The sequence below is a fragment of the Littorina saxatilis genome, linkage group LG5, assembly GCF_037325665.1.
Source record: "Littorina saxatilis isolate snail1 linkage group LG5, US_GU_Lsax_2.0, whole genome shotgun sequence".
In the NCBI taxonomy this organism is placed as follows: Eukaryota; Metazoa; Mollusca; class Gastropoda; order Littorinimorpha; family Littorinidae; genus Littorina; species Littorina saxatilis.
The window spans coordinates 41,440,713-41,460,499 of record NC_090249.1 but is presented as its reverse complement, the minus strand read 5'-3'; the positions used below and the strand labels follow the sequence as shown (position 1 = coordinate 41,460,499).

Below are 19,787 nucleotides of genomic sequence, written 5' to 3'. Positions count from 1 at the left end.
GTGAACACCTTCAGAATTTAACTCCTTCCAATACAACAGGGATAAAACAATTTTATTTACCTGTCAGTTTATAGCATTATAACCAGTGTCTTCCAAACAGATTGATGATGAAAAGATGAAGTTCGTGAAATAACATCTGCGGTTGACAGTGGCAAGTTCATTTTTACAATCATCTCAGAAAACATTGCTTCAGCGCGGACTACAGCCTTTTCTTCTGGCAGGATTTGCTTTGCGGGAATGAACTTCATAATTCCTTGGCAGCTTTCAGCGGATTTCTTTGCACCAACCTTGTCCAGGTGAGTTTTGGAACTGCAGTCTCGTTCGATGTCATATTTCCCAGCATGGGCAACGGAGAAATTTGATTTACAATACTTGCAGTGTGCATGACTTTTTCCCATAGTAGACTCCACAATTCCTGGCTCTTTTTACATTTAGTCAAGTTTTGACTAAATGTTTTAACGTAGAGGGGGGAATCGAGATGAGGGTCGTGGTGTATGTGTGTCTGTCTGTCTGTCTGTCTCTGTGTGTGTGTAGAGCGATTCAGACTAAACTACTGGACCGATCTTTATGAAATTTGACATGAGAGTTCCTGGGTATGATATCCTCAGACGGTTTTTTTCATTTTTTTGATAAATGTCTTTGATGACGTCATATCCGGCTTTTCGTGAAAATTGAGGCGGCACTGTCACGCTCTCATTTTTCAATCAAATTGGTTGAAATTTTCGTCAAGTAATCTTCGACGAAGCCCGGACTTCGGTATTGCATTTCAGCTTGGTGGCTTAAAAATTAATTAATGACTTTGGTCATTAAAAATCTGAAAATTGTAAAAAAAAAAAAATTTTTTATAAAACGATCCAATTTTATGTTCATCTTATTCTCCATCATTTTCTGATTCCCAAAACATATAAATATGTTATATTTGGATTAAAAACAAGCTCTGAAAATTAAAAACATAAAAATTATTATCAAAATTAAATTTTCGAAATCAATTTAAAAACACTTTCATCTTATTCCTTGTCGGTTCCTGATTCCAAAAACATATAGATATGATATGTTTGGATTAACAAGAAGAGCAAACGCTCGATCGAGTCACTTTCGCAGTTCTGAATATTATATGAGGCATCAGATGGACAGGAAGAAATTGCTATTCACAACACAATGAGTCACGTTCACATAAAATTTGAGCCCGGTCACTTTTATAGTTTCCGAGAAAAGCCCAACGTTAAGTTGTGTGTTGCCGAACAGAAAAGGCTAGTTATCTCCCTTGTTTTTCTGATAACGTTCGTAAAAGGCTACAGATGTAAATACTTTGATGTAAAGAATAATCCTACAAAGTTTCAATCACATCCGATGAACTTTGTCAAAGATATAAAATGTCTAATTTTTCCTTTGACGCTGACCTGTGACCTTGAAAAAGGTCAAAGGTCAACGAAACCATCGTTAAAGTGTAGAGGTCATTGGAGGTCACGACTAAACAAAATATGAGCCCGATCGCTTTGATAGTTTCCGAGAAAAGTCCAACGTTAAGGTGGTGTCTACGGCCGGCCGGCTGGCCGGCCGGACAGACTAACACTGACCGATTACATAGAGTCACTTTTTCTCAAGTGACTCAAAAACACGCTCAGAAAGTTAAAACGAAGAGAGGTACAGAAAAGCGTGCTATCCTTCTCAGCGCAACTACTACCCCGCTCTTCTTGTCAATTTCACTGCCTTTGCCATGAGCGGTGGATTGACGATGCTACCAGTATACGGTCTTGCTGCGTTGCATTGCGTTCAGTTTCATTCTGTGAGTTCGACAGCTACTTGACTAAATGTTGTATTTTCGCCTTACGCGACTTGTTTATATTTCTCCAAGAAAATCTGCTGCTTATGCTGTTTAGATTTGGTACATTCATTCGAAACTGGCACATTTTTCCGCTTTATTTTGCCACGATTGTCCAGACGATCGCACGTGCCAACAACTGAACAAGGTTTCCACAGCTGAAGACTCGCTGTCATGGTTATCTCCCTTCGACCGGAAGCGTTATCGGTTGTACCATCCCGTAATCAGCACACCAACACCGGAAAACGTATTCTAGACTTTTTCTTAGGCGTATTTTGTGTGTGTGTCGTGTATTTGCGTACCGATAATAATTTGGCGTACAAAATACGCCCAAATCGTACTGGTAAACAGGTCTGCTCTGTGAAGTAATTTGTCTCATTTCAAACAGCAAGAGAACAAAAGTTTACCACAACAGAGACATCAATAGACATGAAATAAATCATGCAAAGACCACAAACGTCTTTTCTTCTGTGTTCATGGGCAGCATGGACACTTCATTTTTCTTACAAGTAGGAATTTAAACATCTGACTTTTCTGCCTTGCCCTTCAGCCAAAAGAGGAATGCTTGTAATAAATGCAGCTGAACAATTTGCAGATGAAAAGTTAGTACAATGTATGTGCAGTCTTTTGTTCTTCTTCTAAAAATCACACCCCAACCTGTTTAGATTTGAAAGCTTACTAAACAGTAGCCTAGTAATGTCATTCAGCTGTTCAATTTTTAGTCCTACTTTTTTTCCTACCATAAATTTTAGCCACAATAAAGCTACAAGTCAAGGTGAATGTACTCACGTGCAGAGTGTTGCCGATGACCTTGAGGCGGTTGGAGATGTAGTCCATCAGCCAGTCGCCGTGCCGCAGGTTGTTGCACAGCGGGTGGCCCAGGTTATTGCAGGGCCGCACCTCTCCCAGCACCGACATCACACCTGCAGCCAGTAGCAACCTTTGTTACCCAGTATTTAAGGCGGTCCTTAACTGAGCCCGAAGTCGACTTCGTGAAGTCTTTTTTTTTTTTACTGAAAACTCAATGCTAAAGCTTCATGCAGCCAGCTTCGCGAAGTATACTTTGTGTAGGCGACTTCGCCCAGTTAAAGACAGCCTCTACCACTCATCCAGTAACAGTGGTTAATCTGTCACAGTGTCGATGACACATCAACATTTTACACAACCAATCATTCTGACCTGAAGCTTTCATTCCGGGGGGAAAAAAACAACAACATAATTCGGACTTTAGGCTAGGCTATAACTAACTACAAACACATTACTCTGTGTCTTGGTTTACTGCACACAACTTACAGGTGTGAGACACTCCCCCCACCCCTATTCCCCACACATGGAAAAGCCTCTTACCCCGCAGACCCGAGTAACAGAGGTTGCCGTGGCCAGGGATGTTATATGTAGAAAAGCCGAACTTATCATCCCTCTCCTCCTGGTCCACGCGGTACATCACGCGATTCAGGTCACCCAGCGACAGACGGCTGACGATCCCGCGGAAGTTGGACTTGTCCCAAGTGTCATCGTAGGTGGTGTTTCCACTGTAGGAGCGCATCATGTAGCCAAACTGACCCATGCCGCGACGAATCTCCAGCACCGCTTCTTTGGCGCGATCGCCCAGGCTGCATCTGTGGATGGTCAAGGTAAAGATATGAGTAAAAAAACACAAAATGGGTAGCACCATATTGTATGGAAACTCACTTTCTTTAGGGTGAAAGCAACACGAATTTCCATGAGGGAAACCTCACAGTATTACATGAAATTATGCGACCTGACTATTAGCTTTTTTTGGTGCTGTTTCCATGGTTTTCCTGAGACAGCCAAGCTTAACTTGTTCTTGTCAGCACTGTTTCATGAGTACAGATCGAGTTGTACGTATGAAATGTAAGCTTTCAGAAAGACAGCATCTATTTGCAAATAGTATGCCCAATAAACTAAGCACCATATTCTCTAGTCTCTATATTCTCTTTATTTTTCACTGTCAAGTAAACATCAAGCATCTGTAACTTATTTGCTCAGAATTAGAACTTGAATCGCCTTACCTCTGGCATCATTCCCCAACCCCCATAACTCACTGATTGCCTCATCTATGAAATACTCTTCAAGGGCGGATCCAGGATGTTAAGGAAGGGGGGGCACACCCAAACTTTTTTGCACAAACTTGAAGGCGCGAAGCGCCTGAATCAACGACGCAATGCGCCCTAATTTTTTTTTCTCAAGGAAGCAAAATGCTGCAATCTAGGGCCACCTGAGCTCAGAAACTGTCATTCAATCATCTCTCTCTCTCTCCCCCCCCCCACACACACACACAGCTCACTCCGCTCACTTTATGGCCACCACAGCACCGGGTACCAAGTTCTTGATGTGCACTTCCTTCAACTCATTGTCCTTGGACTGCTCAAAGGCGTACTGGCTGCTGGCAAGGCCAACGTGTTCCCGCACCTCCAGGTAATAGTTGGGAAGGCCGTTGATGGTTTTGTCGTCTTTGGTGTATTCACATCCATGTTTCTGACGCAGACAGCCCTCAAACAGGACCTCCTCCACTATACCTACATGAAAACAACAACAAATTCTTCAGATGTTTTCCCTCTTCAAACGTGAGTTTTTCCTATTCAGATGGCACATGTACATGAATAGGTTTGGTTGGAAAAGTAACACAAACTGCTCCATTTGCATACATTTAGCTTTCCTTCTGTGCAATATAGTTGTTCAAACCTGATAGCCATCATAAGAAGTTTGATGAGTTGTTTGTTTGTTTGTTTGTTTGTTTGTTTGCTTAACGCCCAGCCGGACCACGAAGGGCCATATCAGGGCGGTGCTGCTTTGACATTTAACGTGCGCCACACACAAGACAGAAGTCGCAGCACAGGCTTCATGTCTCACCCAGTCACATTATTCTGACACCGGACCAACCAGTCCTAGCACTAACCCCATAATGCCAGACGCCAGGCGGAGCAGCCACTAGATTGACAATTTTAAAGTCTTAGGTATGACCCAGTGCAAAATTGATCAAATTGTTCAAAAACCTTTTTGATATTTTGGCAGATAATGGTTCCATAACATACCTAAAATGCATGTGTGTCTGTGTTTTTGTCAAAAGTGTCATATGTATGTGTCAATGAAGACAATATTTGAATAGTTCTATCTTCAACGTCGTTTTTCTCATTTCAGCCATTTTTGCGGCAGTTGCATCTTGGGTGTTGCGATTTCTCTGGCTGTAATTTAGCTAGAGCAATAATTTTTGTGCAGTTTGTGCAGAATATAACATTCTGGGGGATTACGAAAGGATTTTGTTGCCAATATATTACAGTCATAACCAGATTATTTCAAAAAATAATTTTCCAGGTGTTACCCTAAAGTTTGACGGTTGTAACAAAGAAATGTCCCTTACTCCAAATATAAATATAATAATCAAAATCTGCTTTGTAATCCCCTAGAGCATACCCAGAAAGATAAAATAAAACAATGATTAGAAGTGTGACAATCATATCTGCTGAAATATCATATCCCCCCTGTACTCCACTTTTGTCTGTATTTGACTTTTTGTCGCGTAAAACAAAAACCAGCAACCCAAAATACAACAAGAAGGGCAAAGCCCATACGACTCACATGCTTTACACATTTTTCCTACCAAAATACATGTGACCTTGACCCAAGGTCAAGGTCATCAAAGGTCATGCAACACAAAGCTGTTAATTCAAGACATAGGAAGTACAATGGTGCTTATTGGCTCTTTCTACCATGAGATATGGTCACTTTTAGTGGTTCACTACCTTATTTTGGTCACATTTCATAAGGGTCAAAGTGACCTTGACCTTGATCATATGTGACCAAATGTGTCTCATGATGAAAGCATAACATGTGCCCCACATAATTTTTAAGTTTGAAACAGTTATCTTCCATAGTTCAGGGTCAAGGTCACTTCAAAATATGTATACAATCCAACTTTGAAGAGCTCCTGTGACCTTGACCTTGAAGCAAGGTAAACCAAACTGGTATCAAAAGATGGGGCTTACTTTGCCCTATATATCATATATAGGTGAGGTATTCAATCTCAAAAACTTCAGAGAAAATGGGAAAAATGTGAAAAATAGCTGTTTTTTAGGCAACATTTATGGCCCCCGCGACCTTGACCTTGAAGCAAGGTCAAGATGCTATGTATGTTTTTTGGGGCCTTGTCATCATACACCATCTTGCCAAATTTGGTACTGATAGACTGAATAGTGTCCAAGAAATATCCAACGTTAAAGTTTTCCGGACGGACGGACGGACGGACGGACGACTCGGGTGAGTACATAGACTCACTTTTGCTTCGCATGTGAGTCAAAAAGTGACTATCATTTGTCATTTTTTATTCATTTTTTTCATAAAATAACATTCAAACATTCAAATAAAAAAACCCATAGTGCACTGGCCCACCTGCCCTTAAATACTTTTTGTTGTGCAATTTGCATTTACAGAGCTTAGTTGCATATTGACCATGAGTCGTCACAGTAATTATCAACATTGATTGGATCTTTGAGAGTGAATGTTTACATTCGTTGTCCTCGAATACAAAGCCGCAATGATTCCACACATCAAATAAACAGCCTGATTCGCTTTTACTTTGACAATCAGCGTTTCACCTGAAGCTCAAACTAATTCGCTACCTCAATTTGTCACATATGAACATTTTTAAATTTTTTTTTTACCAAATTGGTTACGAATGAAAACTCGTGAAAATGGTGACAAAGTTCATTACTTTTCCAGGTAATAGAAACATTATTGTCATGGTAATATACATATTCCTTTAAGGTAAAAGCCAATTGAACAAGACCTCAGACTCCTGAGTCTCACCTTGCACTTGGACAGATCTGACTATGCGCTGATCATCAGGGTTTTGCGGATGATGGAAGGCAGTGCGAGCGATGACAATCACCGACTGGTGAGTCTGTGGGTTGTGACGTGTTACTGCTACCACCTCATGGTCTAGCTGGTCCACAAACACCTGTACAACAAATGTTAAATTTTAATGTCTAATGTAAAGCGCCATGAGACTGCCATTTGGCGGTGAACAGCGCTATAAAAGAATGTTTTATTATTATTATTACAACACACATAGGTTGAGATAAGCAGTGTTCTGCTTCGGAATGAATTCTACAAAAAACTTTAGTCAGTACAGTAGAACCCCCTGTTTACGACTTTGGAAAAACCTTGAAAATTAGGTCGTAAAAATGAGGGGTCTTAAAAGGGGGGTTTGAGTTTTTGGCCCGGGCGGTCATGAATTTGGTTGCAGTGTATCTACTCTCATGTTTACACACAAACACACAGTTGCAGTTTACTGTCATATCAAAAAACACACACACACACACACACACACACTCACACACACACACACACACACACACACACACATTACAGCAGAACAACTTGAACTCAAATTTCAAAGAAAATTTACTCATGGCGTAATACTCGCTCCCTGCTGAGTGAAGCACATTTGACATTGTGGCGCAACCAGTAAAATCCGAATGTCCTAACTCGATAGAAAGCATAACGACTTTTCTCCCGAATCATCTTTCCGCTCATATGAATGATTCGTCGCCTTGCATCGCTAAACTTGACCACGATCGTTGAGGTCTTCGTACAGGCTCCTCTCTTTGCGTACTTTCGCTTCGCTATCCTTCTCACCATCTAGATAACACCGAGTCATTATCCTTGACGACACACAGGATTTTCGTATTCCCGACTCCCAAGGAAGTCGCCGCGGATTGCCACTTCGCTCGATTAGCGATTACTTTATTAGCTCTCTACTCAATAGTCGGCGCTTTTCTTTTTCTTTCGCGAATCTTCGTTTGTCAACAAGACAGTCGTCGTGACAAGATAGCGTGCAGAAAAAAACCGGATGTATCAGGATCTCGCGCGCGCGAGATTTCGTTTTTATTTCTTCTCGTGATAGTTGGAGGAGCGAGAGCCGCCATGTTGTGTTTTCGTCTGCTCGAATTACGCGCAAAAGTCGTAAATCATCCGAAAAAGCTCTGTCGTAAGTCGCGTTTTGGGTCATTATCCTTGACGATACACAGGATTTGCGTCTTCCCGACTCCCAAGGAAGTCGCCGCAAATTCTATCGTGCGCGAGATTTAATTTTTTTCGTCTCGCGATAGTTCGAGGAGCAAAAGCCGCCATGTATTGTTTTCGTCTGCTCGACTACAAATGCGCGAAAGTCGTAATTCACCCCCAAAAGCTCGGTCGTAAGTCGCGTTTTGGGGTGAGTCGTTCACTGGCGGTTCATTATATAGTAGAATGCATCAGCGGTAGCAAAATCGGTCATAAAAAGGGGGTGGTCGTAAACAGGGGGATCGCTAAGGGGGAGTTCTACTGTACACCATACACTAAAACTAAAAGTTGTAACCATGTAAATAAAGTTTATCACTTATCATTCCCTGATTATCTCATCAGCAGCTTGGGATAGGGTATTGAGAAGTTTGACAATGACATAAAATCTTTTTGATGCTGGGTTTTTTCTTTAGTAGCATCTTGTTTCTGAGCTTCACACAACTGGTACTTTTGAATTAGTCCAGTACAAAGTAAATCACATATATACATATTACACACCTCCAGGGCAGCTTAGACCTTTTCCCAAGTGACCATTTTCAGGTATTCTCAAGCCTCTGGAAAAGGAATACCTGAAAATGGGCCAGAGAAAAAAAAACTAAGTTATCCTGGATGAGTTGCGTAACCTATTTATCCCATTTATTTGAAGTTTCATCAAAATCAAACTTTTTTGACATAAACCTCCACACGCCAAAACCTTTCCGTAGTTCATCCTTAATGGAGAAAATAATCATCCCTTCTATGTCAATATCATGAAGATGACATTGCGTGTATGTTAATGAATAATTTTACATTTTGCAGACAGCCTTGTGGTTAACCCCATCGTACTGTGAAAAGGTGGCAAAACAGGTCAGATCAAGGCTCACTTGCTAAATATGCTGTGTTGCCAAAGAAATATGCAGAATGCACACCTACTTCAGATAAGAGAGACAAGGAAGGGATAAGAAGAATTAGCTTCCAGCAGAATGTACTGTATAATTTTGTAGCTCTGACAAAAGTTAAACCATGTGTGTGTGTGTGTGTGTGTGTGTGTGTGTGTGTGTGTGTGTGTGTGTGTGTGTGTGTGTGTGTGTGTGTGTGTGTGTGTGTGTGTGCGCGCGTGTGGATGCTTGCAAGTAACCTCTTGGAAGCCACCCGTGGCCAGCTCATAGTGCAGGTTGTTCAGCAGCCTCTTGCCAGCATTGATGCCCACAGACAGGTTGATGTTCTCATTTCTAGCAAGATCCTGTCCCCACTTGGCGTACAGTCGCTCTTCATTCACCACATGAATCTGTTCACAGAAACAAAGGATGATATTTCAAGCACAAAGTATAGATATGGGCGAAAAATTACAACGTAATGGAGCTGTAGCCAATTAATTACCTCACGTTATGAATATTCAAGTTACTGGACTTCTCACATCCGCGTGCACAGAGCCCCTAGGGCTTTCACTCATGCCTCAGGCATCTATCCATTTGAAAAATACCAAGTTTCACTCACCTTTTTACTAGAAGTCGAAAACTGCAATTTAATTGTTGTCACAAAATCATTTTTATCATTGTCCAAAACAGGCAAGGTCCTGCACGTGAACTAATTACATCAAAAGCCTACATATGGAAGTCTATTAGTCTCGACGAGAGATAGTATTATTTTTATCTTGTATAGCTTACATCAAGACTTTGTGTTTGATTACGTTAGCAAATTGTAAAATGTGGTGCTAGGTTCAACTTTGGCCTGCCGCACACAGCCTTTAGCCTTAAAATGTGATCACAAGAAATCAAAAATTTTAGTAATAAATTTTCATTTGATTAATATACTCACCCAACTCACATATAGCAATTAACCCTAGTTCAGTGCTGGTAACGCTGTACGCGTCCCCTTGGTAACAAGGGAGACAACTCTAAAAAAGAGTGACCAATACCCATACTGGTATCAAGGCCAGACCAATACTGAGTCTGTCTTCTGTATGCGTGCGCATATGCCACCATTTGTAGTCATTCTAACCGAAGCCCAACTCACTTCTTTTTTAGAAATATATACCCCCAACAGCGGGGAGGCGGGAGGGAATAAACGATGCGAGTTGGTTAAGTATATTAATCAAATGAAAATTTATTACTAAAATTTTTGATTAAATTACATATCTTACTCAACTCACATATAGCAGATTGCTACTGTAGGCGGAGGGAAATTCATAATAAGAACGGAGAACTCGTCCTGCCGATACCATAGCTGGTAGAGCGGAACTACCATCCTGTCGCGTTCCCGCGACAATTCTGAGGTAGTAAATGATAAAAACGTCCTCTGAGCGCCAGCAAGCTAACTCCAGAACCTCTAGGAGGAGACCGGAGCGGAGGACTGCTATTGACCAGGCCCAGGCTAGAGCCTCCTGAGCTCTGACCGCAGTAAGAGGCAGGACTGCCTGATTGTCACATGACTGGCCTTACCACCAAAGATAGGCCTGTAGAATTAGTGTGGCTACCTATTTGGCCAAAGTGACCCATGTAATGTCTTTATCCCGAGCCGAGTTGATGGAGATAAAGAGTAGTTATTTGACTTACGGAACTAAAAGGCAATGGCCCAGTATCTGATAGGGGCCCTAACCGGACAGTTAAACAAGTCATGATCCCCAGGAGCAAGTACCTCACTCAGGGAGGAGATGCGGATAAAAGGAGATGACAGACTGGATTTCTGTTTTTAGAGAGGATATCAGGCCTAAATTTGAGAGAGATAGCCCCATCTTTATCAGAACAAATACCAATCCCGGGACGGGAGCTGCGACTCATACCATGCTGCGTCACGGAAAGAGCCCTTGAGGACGCTAGCCATTCTGCAATGTAGGAGAAAAACTCCTAGCTCATTGCAAAGTAAAGACAAGAAGAGCAAACGCTCGATCGAGTCACTTTCGCAGTTCTGAATATTATATGAGGCATCAGATGGACAGGAAGAAATTACTATTCACAACACAATGCATACCTGAAGCATACCTGTGACCTTGAAAAAGGTCAAAGGTCACCAAAGCAGACGTCAAAGTGTAGAGGTCACTGGGAGTCACGTTCACATAAAATTTGAGCCCGGTCACTTTTATAGTTTCCGAGAAAAGCCCAACGTTAAGATGTGTGTTGCCGAACAGAAAAGGCTAGTTATCTCCCTTGTTTTTCTGATAACGTTCGTAAAAGGCTACAGATGTAAATACTTTGATGTAAAGAATAATCCTACAAAGTTTCAATCACATCCGATGAACTTTGTCAAAGATATAAAATGTCTAATTTTTCCTTTGACGCTGACCTGTGACCTTGAAAAAGGTCAAAGGTCAACGAAACCATCGTTAAAGTGTAGAGGTCATTGGAGGTCACGACTAAACAAAATATGAGCCCGATCGCTTTGATAGTTTCCGAGAAAAGTCCAACGTTAAGGTGGTGTCTACGGACGGCCGGCCGGACGGACTAACACTGACCGATTACATAGTCACTTTTTCTCAAGTGACTCAAAAAATCCAGGGGCCGCCGTAGTGAAGGCTAACAAAGAGTGTAGCTTGTTAACTCGCGGGAGAAAAAGGCCCTGAGGGGCGTAATGCCTAAGTTGAATCACTGAACCAGAAGGAATGTGATTCTATTTATTATTGGCAAAAACCTAGATGATCGATGTCTGTATTGGCAAAAACCTAGATGGTCGATGTCTTTTGCGTAAGTGGAACAAAAAACAAAACCAAAGCGAAACGCTTCTGTGCCAAGATCTAAGGTCAGCCACATGATGGAGACCTTAGTTCTTTCCGTAAGCTCTTAAAACAAAATGCTGAAACTAAGGACTTGACTTGACTTATTCCTGTAGACTCCCTGTGGAGCATAGGAAACTAAGGAAGTTTCTGAAAACCCTTTGTGATGCCCAGCGAAAGTAGCTAACAGAGGCCTCTACCGTAAGGGGTAGGATTCGCCGGAAATATTCAATCTGTGAGGTCGCAGACAGTGGTTCAGTGACCCTAAAGATATCTGAGTCAGAATATGCACCAGTAAGTTGCGCGTGTTCTGGCGAGTTTCGTGAGTTACGACTTCCGGACAACCGGAGAGAGCGTCAACTTTGTTCCGGACTGACAAAAAAGAGTGAAAACCTCTTGCAATTAGCTAAAACAGGAAGACAGTCCTAACTCTAAAAACGAGAGCTGTGAAAGATCAGAAGACAACAAACCTGTCTTCAAAATCACACGAGTTGTGAAAACAAACACATGCCTGTGCGTCTCACTTTGGATCGAACAAAGAAAGATCCGACTGACCTTGCGTGTAACCCCCCTCCAGGGAGTGAATCACTGAAAGGATTGAGGTGGATTGAGCCACAGTCTCAATGAGGTAGGCGCTAATCGTTCGCAATGAACAAGAGGCAAGCAGACTTGCCCCTTGTTCCCCAGCTAGAGGCATGATAAAATGTCGACCAATTCTGGCATTTTCTAAACTCCTGACGAAGAAGAGTCATAGAGAATGTCTTACAACCGAAACCGAAGGAAAAACTTCCAGTTTCGGTAAATATGCCTCCTCTCGTCAAAGATGGACCGAGAATCACTAAACAGAGAACCCCTGCGCCCAAAATTGCTGTCAAGCGAAGTGACTGCGCTAACAGGAGCAAAATCTAAAACCTAAGGTTCTCGCAAGGGAGACGCGAAAGCGGGAGCCCTGAAAGATTAGTACATAGTACAAAAACCGCCTGATTAAGTGCGTCTCGGAAAACACTGCACTAAGTGTTCCCAGCGGTCACCCATCCTCGTACCAACCGAGCTTGAAGTTACTTAACTTCCGTGGTCGATCAAGACCAATGCCCTTAGTAATCCAGACAGACCCCAACCACTGACTTGTCATGTGTTGAAACCAGATCTAGATTAGAATAGACTTGATTCGGTCTAAAAGAGGTGAAGCCAAACGACCAAGAATAGAAGCAAGCGTCCTAATAGGCGCTTGCTGTAGTGCCAAACATGGAACGATCCGTGCCTAAGGTTGTCCACTCAGAACTGAGTAGGACAAACTCTCAAGGTGACCGTAAGAACATCGTACCACCATCGTCAAACCTCTAGAGAGGCGAGACCAATCTCCTCACAATAAGAGAGAGTGAAGCCTGAGTACCTGATACCAGAGTACTCCTCGGCGAGGAAAAGCTCATGATAGAGCATAGGCGTTCCTGAAGTTCCTTAAACTTTAAGAAAAGCTTACCTTCCTATGAACCAAGGCTGTAAAACCCAGCCTGTTCCAATTCGGTTAGCCAAAAGAATAGGCTACTGCTGGTGCATGACCTGCTTCAAGTGCCTACCCAAGCCTGACCGCGAGTGTGACGCAGTCCTGCTTTTCTTCCTAAGAGTCCGAGTCTAATAAAGACAAGGACTCATTGCATTCATGGGTTGTGACAGAAAAACGCCTATGAATGAACATGGCTGTGATCTTGAACGTTGTTACCCGTCTTGTAAGATTGAAAGAGTGCCGTAAACCTGCAGCCCTGTTGCTCCCAGACTGACTTTAACTACTTCTTGTCAAGAAGGAAGAAGTTAACAGAAAGTCCGAACAAAATCCTTGTGAGGACATAAAGAAGGTTTGTTTGTTTCTTTGCTTAACGCCCAGCCGACCACGAAGGGCCATATCAGGGCGGTGCTGCTTTGACATTTTACGTGCGCCACACACAAGACTGAGGTCGCAGCACAGGCTTCATGTTTCACCCAGTCACATTATTCTGACACCGGACCAACCAGTCCTAGCACTAACCCCATAATGCCAGACGCCAGGCGGAGCAACCACTAGATTGCCAATTTTAAAGTCTTAGGTATGACCCAGCCGGGGTTCGAACCTTGTCTGAGGACCTAACAGGCAAAATGCAGGTAGCCGGTAAATCGACCAAAACATCAATACATTTCTTGAGGTCGGTTCTAAAACAGAAACAACAGCCTGGCCGATTTGTTTAGATTTCCTGGGCGTTTTCTTAGATGGAGAGGACTCAACAGCCACCTGTTTGGGAGTATGCCTCTTCCTGGCACTATCAGCCATGACAAAAAGACTAAGACAAATTTTCAGAAAAATTTTATAAGTCCTTCTTCTTCAGCGTTCGACGATGGCTGTGTCTAGATTCTTTGGCCCGTGATGTTGACGAAGTGGGCTGTCATTTCCAGGTCCTGAGTGCTGCCCCATAGCTTGGTGTGCAGCGATGTCCCTGTGGGTTTATAAGTCCAAATTGTGGCCAAAATGTCACCAAAATCATGAAAAAACAAGGAAAGATCTCACCCCGACATAGTAGCGAAGTCAAAACGAAGAGTAGACACCAAATGGAATGTAACAAAGTCAAAAGACTCAGTGAACGGCTGTAACACAGCCAGAGCGTACAAAATAGCGACCAACTTGACTGAGCGCTGAGGTAGGAATGACTACAAATGGTGGCATATGCGCACGCATACGGAAGACAGACTCGGTATTGGTCTGGCCTTGATAGCAGTATGGGTATTGGTCACTCTTTTTTAGCACTGAACTAGGGTTAATTACTATATGCGAGTTGGGTAAGATATGTAATTTAATGTTAAACTGTCAAACCGCATACAATTTTGTGTGGCTGGCAACACTACAAGCATGGATAGTCATGTAAATGTTTTGACTGTTTATATCCTTATCTGCGACTAAAGACGAATAGCTGCTTCAACAGTGCTCTGAGCGGACCAGAATCTTGAATACTTGAAATGTTCTCACAAACATTCTTACATGATGAACCATGCTGAACATGCATTTCCAAAGAGAGTGACAGATTCAGAATCAGCAAAGCTTGCTGATCTACTACGGAGACAGCACTAGACAGTGCATCAGCCTAACTTACGTGGTGCGGCACAATCTGGTCGTAGCCTCTGTTGCTGCCGATGGCACAGTTAGCCATGGCCACCAAGGCTGCCGTCGGCCACAGGTCATACGCTGAACGCTCCTGCAACACGAGCAAGTGTCTCAAATCAATGGACAAAACACAGAAATTCCCAAACTGTCCCCCTCCTCTAATATTCCCGGAAAAAATCCACTCTTCGACAAAAAGCAAAGCCTCACCTGAACAGGGGAAGGATTGTCGTGGGTCTGGTCGAAGAAGAGGGCGTGCGCGACTGTGGGCACCAGGGGGCGTACGCGTGGCTGAGCGAAGGACCCGACTGGCAGACCCCCAAAGCGATACACTAGACGCCCTTGTTCGTGGGCCTCTTTGGCCGTCATGGACTCTGGCAAAGGTAACAACAATGTTACGCACAAGTTACCTCAAGCCGGTTCCTTTATCCAACATCACCTTTGCTTGTATGATTTCTGCCGGATGGCTGTATTTCTGAATATACCACTATATTGTATGCAACTGCACTTCTCCCTTTTTATTTTTACAACAGTTGTAGCCGATTCCAATTCTAGCACCTCAGAAAAAGCAAATCTGTACACTCTCCATGCATCCCACAAATTTTATTTCTTTACTGCCAAAAACTCGCCATCACTCTCTCTCAAACACTCTTTTTACATTTAGTCAAGTTTTGACTAAATGTTTTAACGTAGAGGGGGGAATCGAGACGAGGGTCGTGGTGTCTGTGTGTCTGTGTGTCTGTGTGTGTGTGTAGAGCGATTCAGACTAAACTACTGGACCGATCTTTGTGAAATTTGACATGAGAGTTCCTGGGTATGATATCCTCAGACGTTTTTTTCATTTTTTTGATAAATGTCTTTGATGACGTCATATCCGGCTTTTTGTGAAAGTTGAGGCGGCACTGTCACGCCCTCATTTTTCAACGAAGCCCGGACTTCGGTATTGCATTTCAGCTTGGTGGCTTAAAAATTAATTAATGACTTTGGTCATTAAAAATCGGAAAATTGTAAAAAAAAATAAAAATTTATAAAACGATCCAAATTTACGTTCATCTTATTCTCCATCATTTTCTGATTCCAAAAACATATAAATATGTTATATTTGGATTAAAAACAAGCTCTCAAAATTAAATATATAAAAATTATTATCAAAATTAAATTGTCCAAATCAATTTAAAAACACTTTCATCTTATTCCTTGTCGGTTCCTGATTCCACTTGTTTGGATTAAAAACACGCTGAGAAAGTTAAAACAAAGAGAGGTACAGAAAAGCGTGCTATCCTTCTTAGCGCAACTACTACCCCGCTCTTCTTGTCAATTTCACTGCCTTTGCCATGAGCGGTGGACTGACGATGCTACGAGTATACGGTCTTGCTGAAAAATGGCATTGCGTTCAGTTTCATTCTGTGAGTTCGACAGCTACTTGACTAAATGTTGTATTTTCGCCATACGCGACTTGTTTCTTTTTATCGCCTTCTCTCAATCACTCTCTTTTACCTTTAGTCAAGTTTTGACTAAATGTTTTAACAGACGGGGAATCGAGATGAGGGTAGTGGTGTGTGTGTGTGTGTGTGTGTGTGTGTGTGTGTGTGTGTGTACAGCGATTCAGAGAAATCTACCAGACCGATTTTCATGAAACTTCACATGAAAGTTCCTGAGTATAATATCCCCACCCGTTTTTTTTCATTTCTTTGATAAATGTCTTTGATGACGTCATATCCAGCTTTTTGTGAAAGTTGAGGCGGCACTGTCAAGCTCTCATTTTTGAAAGTTTGAAATTTTGGTCAAGTAATCTTCGACAAAGCCCAGACTTTGGTAGTGCATTTCAGCTTGGAGGCTTAAAAATTAATTAATGAGTTTGCTCATTAACCACTTGACTGCCTTAGGACGGGTATACCCGTCATGCGCTTGTGCAGCCACAACGCCTTAGGACGGGTAAACCCGTCTTCTCCGTTCCGGGATTTTTCAGAAATGCTACGTCACTGCTGACACACAAATAGCAGCAAATGGCTTGGTAGGATACCTCATTCTCATGAATAAACATAAATGGTGACGCGGTTTTGCGTCTGAAGGCTATTTTCGGCCTTGGCGACAGGGTAGGGGATAGAAATCTCGACTCGTCAAAATGGCTAACGGTGACAGTCGACCGGGCCCTAGTAGGGAAAAACAAAGCTGGACTGACGCTACAGGCGGTGCAAATGATTATGGATACTGACAGGGGAAGGGGGAGATCTTCTTTCGGACGATTCGTTGGAAACAGGTAGATGATAGTGATTATAATCCTTTCTTGGAGCAAGCAAAACAGCCACCTGTGTTTGATCCACTGGTACCGGAAGATGCGCCGGACTGATTTTTCAAAAGTTCATATTTAAACATCATTATAAGCCAAACTAATTATTATTTCCATGATTAGACACTAAAAACAGATTCTTGGTTCAATTTCCCTTAAAAATAACATAAGTTTTACTTACCTACCTACTGCCAGTTTGGAGCTAGAATTTTTTGTGAATTATTACACTCCGAACTCCAATATTCCCTGGCAGTCAGGAATGCACATACGCAAGTTTTGATTGGCAGCGAAAGGGTTAAAGCTGTCATTAAAATCGATTTTTTGCAAACAGATTTAAAATTGATTGCGTTGTATTCCTCATCTTCTCCTGAATTCAAAAATATATAGATATGTCATGTTTACTCTAAAAATATGCTCAGAATGAAAGGAAATAGGTTCAGTAAGTACTACGGACGCGTGCTTCGCGGAGGAGAGCGTGACCCGCCTCTGTCTTCGGTATGGTTAGCCGAGACTATCTGAAAGTAGTCTCGGCGATGATTGGTTTGGGGTGTTGATCTTGACTAAATGTCTTTATATCGCTTCACGCGATTTGTTTCTTTTTATCGCTCTCTCCATCGCCTTCTCTCCATTGCCCTCTCTTCTCCTTTTTTTTTCCCATTCCTGATCACTGTTTCGAACACAAAATCGCTGACACTGAAAGCACAATACTGCTTGACAAAGACAGACTTACCTCTGATGAGGGAGTTGATGCCCAATCTGTTCATGAAGAGATTGTCCAAACTCTCGCTGCCGGTGAAAAGTTCAGCCACCACATACAGGTCTGGGCGAACCTTGCGAGCCACGTCTATCATGTACTGGAGAAAAACATGCAACACTAGTCACTTCAATGAGAACATATGTGACAGAAACAGCAGTCAAAAGTGTAAAATAATCAGCGTGAACCTGGCCACCCTTATCTACCATGCGAGTTCTCTTCCACTTACAAGTCTGAACACGGTGACTTTTCATTCCTTGTTTTAAACTATGATTGATTTACAATTTTGTATCCAATGCTAAAACAACCTCATGGCTTGGTAGTAGCACCTGATGGTCTCCCCAAATAGTTTGCAGGCATTTATTAATTTAACCCTGCCTAAATTTCCACAAGGGTAACCTCACAGGACTAAAAGAAATCTTATCCTTAAACTTGAGGCAGATACTCATTTCTGGTGAAGCCTGACACAAGCTTAGTATTTAGCCATTAGGAAATGTTGCTTCACATAATTAAATATTGATTTTCCTGAGAAAAAAACACGTTTCTGGAGGTCTCTCATTGATGGGCCTACGCAAGTAAAAGTAAGTATATTATGGAGACCTTTACTTACCTCAGCCACATGGACAGGCGTGCTGTGACAGTTGTCGAGCCTGACACCATGGAAGATCCGTGCTGTTATCTCGGCGTAGTTCCTCATGCGCTCCCACAGAGCAGGGCAGTCGGCAGGCTTCTGGCCGTAACGCAGTTTGCAGCTGTCGCCCCAGGCAATCAGTTCTCGTCGCAGGTACACGTTAGACCCTACAGCAAGCAACCACAGGGTTGACATTACAATGTGACAAGATTAGAATAGATGCAACATAATCGAAAATTTCAATAATAAATTTTCATTTAATTAATATACTTATTCAACTCACATAAATGGCATTAACTTCAGTTCATTGCTTAGGTATTGAAGTAGTAATCGACCTTGGTACAGGGGGAGGTAACTCCCAAAACAAAACAAGTCCATAGTCAAGAACAGGAGTCACCTCCCCTACCGGTAACCCCGCGCATGCGCGAGCCCTGCTACCGGTCTTCATTCCCCCACAGAAACACACACCTTTAACACATAAAAAATGTTAGCGGGGATGGTTGGGAGGGTATGAACTATGTGAGTTGAGTAAGTATATTAATTGAATGAAAATTTATTATTGAAATTTTCGATTCAATCACATATTCTTACGTCAACTCACATAAATAGCAGATTGCACATAAAGGCGGTGGGATACTCACATTATTCTCTAGGAAGTATCTGGCCTGCGGCAACCATGGCTGGGAGGCAGCTAGTACCGTCCGGGCGAGTGCTAGCAATGTCCCGAAGGTAGTAGCTGAGAAAGACGTCCTGAGATGTCCAGTAAGCGGCGTTGATAACGTCTGACATCCTTCCAGACTTGAGGACAGCTAATGAAGTCACCCTCGCTCAAGCCTCATGCGTTCGAGGCGAACGTAGAGGGAGGACTGAGGCCGAGAGGAATCGGAGGGCCGCTGGCGAGCCGCAAAAGGTCCGGGAACCAATGCTGGCTCGGCCAGCGGGAAGCCACGAGAAGAAGACGAGGCCGCTCTAGGTCGGCCTTTCGCAGGACCTTTCCGATGAGCGGAACGGGTGGGAAGGCGTAAGCCTCTAACCCTGTCCAGTTGATCGCCATCGTATTGATCTTCCACGCCTCATGTCTGTATGAATCAACACGTGGTTGCCCCGGAGAGCGGAGACAAAATGCTATAGGCCCAAGAACACCGCCTCGAGCTCAAGGCGGTTGATGTGCCATAGCTGCTGCTCTGGTGACCACCGACCGGAAGTCGTGTGTCCGTCCAAGTGAGCTCCCCAGCCCTTCTGAGACGTGTCAGAGAAGAGATGCGTGGAGGGAGGAGGTAGCGCTATGGGCACGCCCTGCGTGAGCCAGAGAGTGTTCGTCCACTGAAGCGTGGTCTGCTGAAGCCAGCCCCCGAGAGGGACTGAAACATCCCATCCCTGGGAGGCCGGGTTCC

General features: G+C 43.0%; 1 protein-coding gene across 4 annotated transcripts in view; it reads right to left on the bottom strand.

The window, feature by feature from the left end:
* The window catches only part of LOC138967147 (glycogen debranching enzyme-like), a 78,939-nt gene that overhangs the window by 19,130 nt on the left and 40,022 nt on the right, over positions 1 to 19,787 (bottom strand). For all 4 annotated transcript variants that reach the window (XM_070339649.1, XM_070339648.1, XM_070339645.1 and 1 more), the window contains exons 11-19: positions 18,373 to 18,560; positions 17,739 to 17,862; positions 14,929 to 15,092; positions 14,711 to 14,812; positions 9,024 to 9,173; positions 6,650 to 6,800; positions 4,140 to 4,362; positions 3,170 to 3,441; positions 2,612 to 2,745 (exon numbers count right to left, since the gene is read on the bottom strand). In XM_070339649.1, the coding sequence (XP_070195750.1) occupies positions 2,612 to 2,745; positions 3,170 to 3,441; positions 4,140 to 4,362; positions 6,650 to 6,800; positions 9,024 to 9,173; positions 14,711 to 14,812; positions 14,929 to 15,092; positions 17,739 to 17,862; positions 18,373 to 18,560 (1,508 nt within the window). The remainder of the gene's footprint in view (positions 1 to 2,611; positions 2,746 to 3,169; positions 3,442 to 4,139; positions 4,363 to 6,649; positions 6,801 to 9,023; positions 9,174 to 14,710; positions 14,813 to 14,928; positions 15,093 to 17,738; positions 17,863 to 18,372; positions 18,561 to 19,787) is intronic.